This window comes from Saccostrea cucullata, unplaced genomic scaffold (assembly GCF_032062105.1).
Source record: "Saccostrea cucullata isolate Sc308-1 unplaced genomic scaffold, CSIRO_AGI_Scuc_v1 ctg1680, whole genome shotgun sequence".
Taxonomy (NCBI): Eukaryota; Metazoa; Mollusca; class Bivalvia; order Ostreida; family Ostreidae; genus Saccostrea; species Saccostrea cuccullata.
Genome location: NW_026940473.1, coordinates 109,566 through 120,203, shown reverse-complemented (window position 1 = coordinate 120,203; position 10,638 = coordinate 109,566). Strand labels below are relative to the sequence as shown.

Below are 10,638 nucleotides of genomic sequence, written 5' to 3'. Positions count from 1 at the left end.
ATGGAAGGAAAAGGATAAGGAGAAAAATCTAGAGGAAAATATGAGAAATGTGAAGAAATGCATGGAGCATAGAGACTTGGTACATCCATAAAACTGTGTACTATGTAACATAAATACAATTATAATAGGACGAAAATTTCTTTACTTTAACTCCTTTCTGCATAAGCCTGGTTTTATACCAAATTCTATTTGGTAATGATGTCTACGTTAATTAAGTCATCTTGGTAATTATTTAAAGTAAAGTTTATTTAAAAAATTGTCCCCATGTTCTAAATAGCTTTTGTTATGCCCAAAGAAAATTTAATGTATTTTATACAGAAAATGTTCTGATATTATGTTGCCATGGTTCCAGATCAACATTTTTCCGATGAACAAACATGAGGATTTAGACATTGCCATTCTGACTGCTCTACTGAACTGTACGTATGCATATGTAGGAGAAATGCATCAATTTGTTTCATCATAAGAGAAATTTATTCATTTAAAAAATAATATTTTCAATCTGCTATCAGAATTTGTCCGCAAAACCCCCTCCCCGCGCACTTGTTAAGATATTTTCTGAATCAGACGCGGTATTCTATTTACTAGGATATGTCATCCATCAGTATTTTACAGTTTAGTCAGAATTTTTAACCTCAAATCTTTTTATGTAAATTTTTATGGCATAAAATGAATTTTTATGGCATATTTAAAATTTACAGCAGAAATAATTCATCAAAATATCCAAATCTAATACGTTTTAGGTGCAAAAACGTAACAGAATTATTCATGCGCATAAATGAGCATCATTTGTTCAAAGATAAAAATTACTCAAACTATTAAAAAAATATTAATTGCCATAATTACACCTAAATAAATGTGATAAAACCAAAGTCTAACAATTCAAGATGAAAAAAAATCAACTAAATTGTACTTTAGCTCAGTAGATGCATACTAACCCCCATTTTCTTTGCAATTTGAGTCATGCTTAATGGGCACTTTTTCTAAAATAATACTTCTAGGGATTCTCATTTCTTCATGGACCTAATCCCACTTCTGGTGTATTAGAGGTCCATGTTTGCTCTACTCCTATTTTGTATTGTTTTATGCATGGACCTCTGAGTTTGAGTACTGTTAGTCATCTTCACATATTTCATCCTTGATATCACTAGTATCATGAGTGATAAACTTTATTTTTTTTTTAAATCTGTTATTTCAAAGTTAATATAATGCTGTTTTTCAGTCGTGAGAGATTATAACTTAATAAATCCGATTTATTACATTTTTGCAGCTAAAGCAGGAGACACGTCAGACGAGATTCGACAGAATCAACTAAAGTTGGCCTTGACCTGGGACAGGGCTGACATTGCTCAGGAGGAAATCTTCAGGGAGGACGTACTGTGGCCAACTGGTAAGACTTCACAATTTTTTTTAAAGAAAAAGGCAAAATATGCAAAATGTTTATCATGAGCATTGTTCAAATTGTTACATGAATTTTAATTCAAACAATAGTATGAATGTTCTTTCTAGGAATTATGCAAAAATATTTGGAGGTTTTGAATGATCTTTATCGACAATGAGTGAAACTCATTCTGGAATATTTCCTGGGTGACGTGTTAATTGTACGTCTGATATATCATTGAGTCTGAATGACGTGTTGTTTGTATGTCTGAACTATTTCAGGGAGTCTGGATGACGTGTTAATGGAAGCCATTATAGAGGAGAGGGTGGAGTTCGTGGCCCTGATCTTACAGCAGAACGTGGTGATGAAGGAGTTCCTGACCACAGAGAGGCTCCAGAAACTCTACGAAATGGTCAGTTTCTTCTATAGATAAGTCAAAATTATTACTATCAAAGAGGTGTTATAAAAACTCTATGAAATGGTCAGTGTGGCCTAGTGCCTTCTATAGATAAAGCAACTGTGAAATACTCTCTGTAAACCTACATCTTTAATTTGTGTGCCATATTTCATTCACCCGAGCCGGAGGTTAAAATAAGTTTTTCTGATCAAAGGGTGCCCGGTGTCCGTCTGTCGTCTGTAAACTTTTCACATTTTCGATTTATCAAGGACCAGCGGGTCATTCTCAACCAAACTTGCCACAAAGCATTCTTGGTTGAAAGTAATTTAAGTTTGTTTGCAGGAAGTGCCTCGCTCTCTTTCAAGGGGAGATAAGTAAGAATTCGTGAAAATTTGGTGGTATCATTAGAAAAATCTTCTCTGGAACTAATGAACAGAAAAGATGAAACTTAAGAGATAGCTTCTTTTTTTTTTTTACATGTTATAGATTCAAATTGTTTATATCATAATCAACAGGAGTAGGACTGTGCCAAATTTTACGATAGGAATATATAAAAAATGTAGGAAATATCTTTAAAAATCTTTTTATCGAGAACAGAAGCCATAATTAATCTTATTAAAATACATGTGAAGATCCTCATGCAGTGCAGATTGAAGTTTGTTTCAATCATGATCCTCGGTTGTAGGGCAGGGCCAAAACAGTAAGCCAGAGTTTTACATTGGTATATAATTTAATTCTGTTTGTAATATTAATTTCCAGGAACTTTTTGCATAATCTGCAAAAACCAGGCATCTGAAGGCCCCTCATTTCCAATTCATGAAAAATTCCAGATTTAATGAATGTACCTTTAACTTCAAATAGTTGCATCTTACCTCATGTAAACAAGCATCATGGCTGCTAGATCTATGTATCAGTTTTTACCTCCCCTTGAACTTAATATGTGTTTTATTGCGCGGTAAATTTGAACTAATAAAAACAACACAATTTTACATCCCCAGTTGTTTAATTATTTTAAAATTAAATTATAAAATGACTATTTTTTATCGTAAATATGTAGGCTTTTTTATAATCCGCTGATTATCAGTAATATTGAGGACAAGGTACTTAAATAAAGAAGTAATGATTAAAGGGCATTTGAGCAAAAGGCATTGAAGACTAGCATAACCCCAGATTTTTAAATTTATAAGTGTATAAAGCAAATGTTTGCTTAATAGTGATGCATTTAAAAGCTATTTTAGTTAGTTGGACGTTGAATCAGCAATATAAAGGACAAGGTACTAGTCCTTTATCCTTAATATAGAGAATATTACATACTAAAATCCATATCATATGAATTGAAGTGAAGTTCTGGGTGATGTGACATAAATATTTTAAAATATTTATATATATTTAAAACACTTAATATGCAAGTTTACATATGGTCATTGATGAATATTTCGTGCTTGTTTGTGACATTTCTCTATAAAATCTAATAAAGCCTATTTAAGGTAAATGAAAAAAATAAAGACCATAAATGTCATTAAAGAAATATTTATTATGAATATTAAAATAAAATCAAGTAAATTGACTTTTAAACGTTATAAAAACGTTAATTCCGGTTTGATATGATTTAAATATGGATTTTCGGACTGTGTGATCACCCGAACACCGTATCTGTATTTACTAAAATATGATAAAACAACATATTTAATGAAATTGAATACATACCGGATGTGTAGGGGTTGAATTTTTATTTCTCGACAAATAAGGAATTGAAGTGAAGTTCTAAGAGAAGTAAATCTGAAGAAGATTGTAACAATTGGCTATTGTTCTTAATTAATGGAAACTATATGAGAGAAACACAGTGCAAGTTGTATATTATTCAGACACTGTCTCTATATCAGAGAAGATTTAAGTACTGTGTGATATGAAATATCTCTAAATTCTCAGGAACAACTGTGCCATTGTTAGTGATTTTTATAGAGAAGCAATCTTAGTTTTTGTACAATAAAGTTTTTCTTTTCTTTTTTTTCTTAATCAAACTATAACCCCCATGGTTTTGGGGATTGTAACAGATGGTCAACATTTTGGCCCTCTTGATATAATCTGCTCAAGATGAGCAAAGCCATGATAAGTCATAGTAAGCATCCTCAAGTAGTGAAGATTCAAATTTAGGGTTAATAGGTAGGGGTTACAAAAAGAGATCTAGGTTTTACATAGGAATACATAGGCAATAAAAATATAAAACTCTTCTGTTTAAGAAAAACAAATCCCTAATTAGTGATATTGATATAAAAGCATCCTGAGAAAGTGTAAATTTCAGCCCCACTCCTTTCATAAACTGATTCCAAATTTTTTCCGGCTAATGTGTTCAGGTGAGCGATATGCCCTATGGGTGTCTCCTGTTGTGTTTTTGTAAAACTTTTTTTTTTCTAACTTTCTGTAAGAAACATTTCATTCACTTAATTGTGTGTTAAACTGCCCACTTCCTTGTTCAAAAAATCTAATGTCACCGATGTGTCAGGGATACATTTAAAAATGAACAATATGATGAATAAAAATTGCCATGATCGAAAAATAACTGTTTACAGAAATGAGTTACGTAGTCAAACATTTTTGAAAAGTTCTATTAATGCAGAACCCATTTAGGACATTAATTTGTACACCAGTTCGCAGTATTTACAACCGAGTAGTCATTAAAAAATGACCAGTACAATACTGTTGCATTTTATGCCTGTCAAAAGCCCATTATTGTTATTTAATTTTTTTTCTCTATGATTTATTTAAAGTATTTAAAATCATTCAACAAAAGTTAATTGTAAATAGTTTGCAAAGATTAAATCTAATATAGTAATGTAATTACTGTTTCCTTTATTGATAGATATTAAACTGCACAAAGACATTTCATTTAATAAACACACTTTCACAGATTACTGAATTAAATGTTGGACTGCTAGAACTAGACTTTTTTAACCTGGAGAGGTTTTTTTTTTATTTTAAAATAGTGCTGTGTCGATTTTGAATCTTTTCAATTTGCAAATCATTGATCGTTTAAGATCGTTTCCATATTCGTATTTTGTTTGTTATTAAAAAAAACTTTAACTGAAAATAGAAATTATAAATACTTAGTAATTTTCGTACATGTAATTTCGTATTGAAACCACGTTAGTCATGAGAGAAATTGAAAAGCAAAATATCGCTTAAAAGTTCATATGTTACCATGCTACCTATTTAGTGCGTGTAAATATAATATCAAATGTGTTTTTCCAAGTATTTTAATTTTAAAATTAAGACACATGAAGAAAAAAAACATTTAATCCATTATTTTAAACAGTATGATATTATACCTGCACTTGAATTATATGTAATATGGTACATGTGAACTCATTGCAGTTATGAGACCATGTCTTTCAAAAAAAATTATTATTCAATGCTTATATTTGCATTTTTACACTGAAAATGTGATTTCGAAATCCCTGTATGCTTATTTGGGTAAGGTCAAAATCATCCAGTGTTTGCTCATTTGGGCAAGGTATATTGCTCACGTATGGGTATGACGTTCCATTTGCACGGCGTTAAATGTTTATGACGTCAAAGGTATACTTTAAGCTTTCTGTCATGTAATGGTGTTTTGAATGTCGTAGCTTTCAACACTCTTTATTTAAGCAAAAATATGTGTAATATAAATATTGTAAATTAAAAGAGGGAGGAATGTAATGGTTTGAGCCATGGATATCGGTTTTGGTAGCTTTATTGGTAGAGCACCTGACTAGTCAGATCTGTACTCTTTTTACAACAGTCTCTAGCAAGAACAGACAGCATTCATCTCCGGAATCTGATGGATCGTAAGATAAACACGAGAAGATTTACCTACGATAACCTGGCCCGGCTCATGGAGTCACTGATGGACAAATACGACCACAGTATTGAGGAGGACAACATGAAAGATACTAATGGAGTGAAATTTACACCGTTCAAGACGGCCGGACAGAGGCAGTTCAAATGGCCATATAAACAGCTGATGATTTGGTCCATACTCATGTTGAGGTAATTTTTATATCGATCTACGATATCAGCACTGGTAAAAATCTTCGCATTCGTTACACCTGACTGCCTTATTGTCACGTGTATCGGTGTGGAATGGTGATCCGTGTCCATTCTTTTACATATTGTATCCTTGCTATTCTCCTGCATCAGAAGAAATACATAGTTATTTTTTGTCTAACAAACGGATTTGCATTCAAAGCCGATACTTGTGACAAAAAAGCAGTCATGTGCAGCAAAGAGTACCCTAGTGCTAATATCGTAAACAGTGATATCGAAAATGTCGTATGCCTGTGTTAAATGGTACCGATTCCGATTGTATGTCTAAATTAAAAGCCCTTTACCTGTATATTGTGAAGTTTCTATATGAGTGAAACATTCTCAAATAGGACGTAAAAATTATAAATTAATCAATCAAAAGAGTGTTTTACAGTACTGATTTTTGCATGAATTTTAACCTAGTTACAAGTCGCTCAGGACAGCCCTGTCCCATAATTAATTTATGACGTTTTTATAGATTGTGTCACATTTTAATACATTTTATATACATTTTATATACATTTGTGATCCCTGCTTTGTCTTGTTTGAATCGACTTTCAGCTTGAATACCAACCTTCCTGTCCACTCCCTGTCATTCCCTGTCATTTTCCCTGTCTACACTGCCTTTTTCCTGTCGTCCTCTGACATTCTCTCATCTCCTCGTTACTCTCGTCACCTGTGTCTGCCCCTATCTACTCCTTGTCGTCCCTTGATATTCTCTGACCACTCTTTTTTGTTGCCATTCTCTGTCCTGTCTAAAACATGTTGTTACCAGAAATTTTCTGATCATGCTGTCCACTCCCTGTCATCTCCTGTTGTTGTCCCTGTCTACCCTGTCTACTACCTGTCGGCACCAGAAATCATTGCTTCTGTCTATTCTAATCTTTACCCTGTTGTCCCCTAAAATACACTATCCTCCCTGTACTTGCCCCTTTCTACAAACTGTCATCCATTGATAATCCTCGTTTCCCATGTCTACGCCCTGTCGTCCCCTGAAGTTCTCTGATTTCACTGACCACTCCCAGTCGTTGACCCTATCTACCCTGACCACTCCCTGACGTCTTCTGATATTCTCTTACCTCACTTTCCTGTTACTGTCGTCTCCTGTCATTGCCCCTGTCTACCTTCATCACTCCGTGCTCTCGTTTGATATTCTCTTAGCTCTCCTCTCCCTGTCATTGCCCCTGTCTACCCTAACTTTTTCCCCGTTCTCCCTGATATTCTTAAATTCCCTTATCATTTCCTGTCGTTTCCCCCTTCTATCTTATCTTTGTCCTGTCGTCTTCTGACACACTCTGATCTCCCTGTCCACTCCCTGTCATCCCCTGTTATTTCCTTTGTCTACTCTGCCTCTTCCATGTCGTCCATGATATTCTTTGACTTCCCTGACCACTTCCCGTCGTTCGTTTAAATGCCTAAACTCAAATCTCAATATAGTTTCCTTGATTTCTCTTGATTGTTAATGTCACAACCCAAACAAGGCTGTCCTTGATCCCTACGAAATTGTTCTTCTACAGTCGTTTAGTACGAACACGGATATAGCAAATTCACGGATTTAGCGAAATTATCTTGGATCCCCAGCTATGTGAATTTAACATATTCCTTATACGGATATAACGAATTATGGATATAGCAAAGTAATTTTATAGGTCCCAGTGACTTTGCTATAACCGAGTTTTACTGTATAGATAAAGCGAAGTAAATTCGCTAGGACTTTGCTACAATAGAGTTTTATTGATTCATGGTAAATTCATGTATATGTGATTTAAATAAAGAATTATTTTCTTAGACAAAAATTAGCCAAGTTTGCTTGGCAGATGGGTAGTGAACCAGTGACAAGCGCCGTGGCAGCCTCCAAGATTTACGGAAGCATGGCAAAGCACATCCACCATAATGAATCTGCGCTAAAGGAAAAAATCCTAGAGTACAAAGAGTATGTATTATATATATGAGTCGATAATAGGCAGTTTTGTGTGAACATTATTTAATACTTACGCCTCCGCAAAAAAATTACCGGGGGCATAAGTGTTACCCTGTACCGACATTCCGTCAACATTGACTTTCCGTTTGTTATCTCGGCAACAGTTGCACATATTCAAATCAAAGATAATGGGAGTATTTGGCAATTGATCTGCAGGAATCATGTGTACAAAGCATTTTAAAATTAATTTTCACAATGTCCACTTTGTTGCCGGCTGACCACAGCTGGATAGACTTTAATACAAAGTTAATCACATATGAAATGTTGTAATAAGTTTGAATAATATATATCATATTGTTATATTTTGGTACGCTTATCTTATAAAAAAACACTATAATATATTTTGTATTAATGTTTCAAAGTAAATTAAGAATAAACGCCTTCACGTGAAAAGGGTATAGTTAAGTGCAATCTTATATGTATATCAAAGTATCAGTAGGTTGGAAAACTTGCTTTTTTTTCTCTATGCAACAGAACCAGAATCAATCAATAGCTAAACCATTCGATGAAATTAAACTGACAAAAGAATTGAATTGTTTGCATTAAAAAATATATTAACGTCCATGTGAGGATCGAAAAAAAAAATCGAGTCCATTGCACTGGAGGAATAACACACACAAATGAGCTATCATCGCTTAACATACACATACAACTAGGATTTTGAAACGAAAATGAAGCAGCACAACTCACCTTAAATTTTGTATTTGCAAAAAATGCATATTCTCTAAAAAGAAATTCAATTTCTCATTTCAAATAATTGTTTCTGTGAATAAGAATGCAGATGGTATTACGATAATCAAGTTCAGTCATTTAACAGCATGAAATTGTATTCAAATTAATGGTACCCTTTGTTGATTAAAACGGCAGAGCAGGCAATGTAATCTACCATTAAATAAGTGTCGTTCTTTTCAGTGAGTTTGAACTTCTAGCTAAGAGGGTCCTTGATGAGTGCCATTTAAAACACCCAGAAAAAGCCATGATGTTGGCCGAGAGGAAATCGCCAACGTGGAGTTCAATGACAAGTCTACAGATCGCAGCTTCAGCCGTGAACAAGGTAAATGACGTTATAAGGTGAAACAAGCAGGCTTTTTACACAAAAAATGTGATGGGCATATACATGCTTAATTTATTACACAAAAATGTGAGGGCAAGTTTTTATCTTTTATTGCGCATTGTTAAAGGGCGAACATAACGGGGGGGGGGGGGGGGGTTGTTAAAATAACCCTGTGTTCAGTAAGTGGAAATAAGAGGGAAGAGTTATTTAAGAAATACCAGTAGCTGTGCCAAGTTGATGGGATTGAAGAGATATATACATAATGTATGGAGTTATATATGAATTATCTTATGCTTTAATATAAAATATATAATCTAAATTATGTAAAATCATTGAATATATTTTATTATAAACACCAACATATTGGGACCTGATATTCTTCTGTTTCATGAAAAACCGTTGGTAAAAATACTTTTCAAGATACCATGGAGGAAATGCCATTTATTAATATGATGGATGATAGATTCACATTTTTGATGAACAAAAACATTACAAATGGGCAAAAATATTCCTGTGTTTTATGAAAAATGACTTCAGAACACATTCAGGGTTTGACTAGCCACACGGAACATTTAGATTAAGTCCTTTTAATCATGTTGTGTAAATTTTCCATTTTTGAAAACATGCATTTATTGAAGAAAATGATATAACTTTTACAGTGCTGTCACCTTGATGTGTTATTTTTTTAAGGCATTCCTTTCGTCAGTGGCATGTAAAAATTCTATTGATCACACCTGGAACCGAGGCATTCAAATTCACCCCATTCAGGTAAACACAACTTCCAATCGAAATGACTTACTTTCTATTTATCTATTTCTATATATACATGAAGGCTTATCTTTCTTCTGTGGCATGTTGAAATTTAATCGACGCCATGCGCACATGGCGAGGTTGAATAAGGTAACCAAAAGAATGCGCACTTTTCTGTAAAATTAGTGTTGCTAATTAACCTTATGTAGTCAATACAAATTTTCATAAAAAACATGGGTCCTTAACATTAAATGACTAGTAAAATATGTTAAAAGTAGTCTTATTGATTATAATAATGAAACCATCTTCAAAAGTTAAAAATAAAAATCAGTTACAAAGTGTCCATAATATTTAATCTCCTTCCCCTCTTTACTGTCAAGTCCATGACAGAGACAACGTAGTTATTGAAGATTCCATGTTGTGCTCCGAAAGACCCAAATCAAATGTTAAATCCAGATACAATAAGAATCAATTTATCTATTTCTATACATGTATATATATATATATATATATACATCTATATACATTTGAAGGCTTATCTTTGCCTGATACTGTGGCAACAGGCCTCTGAAATTTAAAACAAATGTTCACATCCAGTGTACGTTGAATAAGGTATAACCAAGAGAATACACAATAATTTGTAAAATTAGTGTTGCTAATTAACATTATGTAATGAATACAACTTATGTCAATAACAATATGGGTCCTAAATGTTAAATGACAAGTAGAATGTGTTCAAAGTAGTCAAATTGATAATCATAAGGGCACGCCCTCTTCAACAGTTTGAAAATGAAATTGGTGGCTCAAAATATCTTTATCTCCTGTGCCAGAAAAGAAGAAACTTTATTAAAACATCCTCAGTTATGTCGATTCAAGTTTGTTGTTAATCATGATGCCCGGGGGTGCTGTGTCACAATGGCCGAAAAGTTTTACATCAAATATATAGAAAATTAAATTAAAAATAAAATAAGAATAACAAAGCCATTCTTATCATATTTTTATGGAAGCATCCT

The 10,638-nt window shown here is 33.3% G+C and overlaps 1 protein-coding gene across 1 annotated transcript in view; it reads left to right on the top strand.

Moving 5' to 3' along the window:
* Positions 1–6: 6 nt before the first annotated feature.
* Positions 7–10,638, top strand: part of LOC134255467 (transient receptor potential cation channel subfamily M member-like 2) — a 33,626-nt gene continuing 22,994 nt past the window's right edge. Inside the window, exons 1-8 of the mRNA XM_062738009.1 lie at positions 7–79; positions 353–419; positions 1,271–1,390; positions 1,663–1,793; positions 5,557–5,804; positions 7,630–7,773; positions 8,734–8,875; positions 9,566–9,643. Of these exons, the coding sequence (XP_062593993.1) occupies positions 41–79; positions 353–419; positions 1,271–1,390; positions 1,663–1,793; positions 5,557–5,804; positions 7,630–7,773; positions 8,734–8,875; positions 9,566–9,643 (969 nt within the window). The 5' untranslated portion in view covers positions 7–40. The remainder of the gene's footprint in view (positions 80–352; positions 420–1,270; positions 1,391–1,662; positions 1,794–5,556; positions 5,805–7,629; positions 7,774–8,733; positions 8,876–9,565; positions 9,644–10,638) is intronic.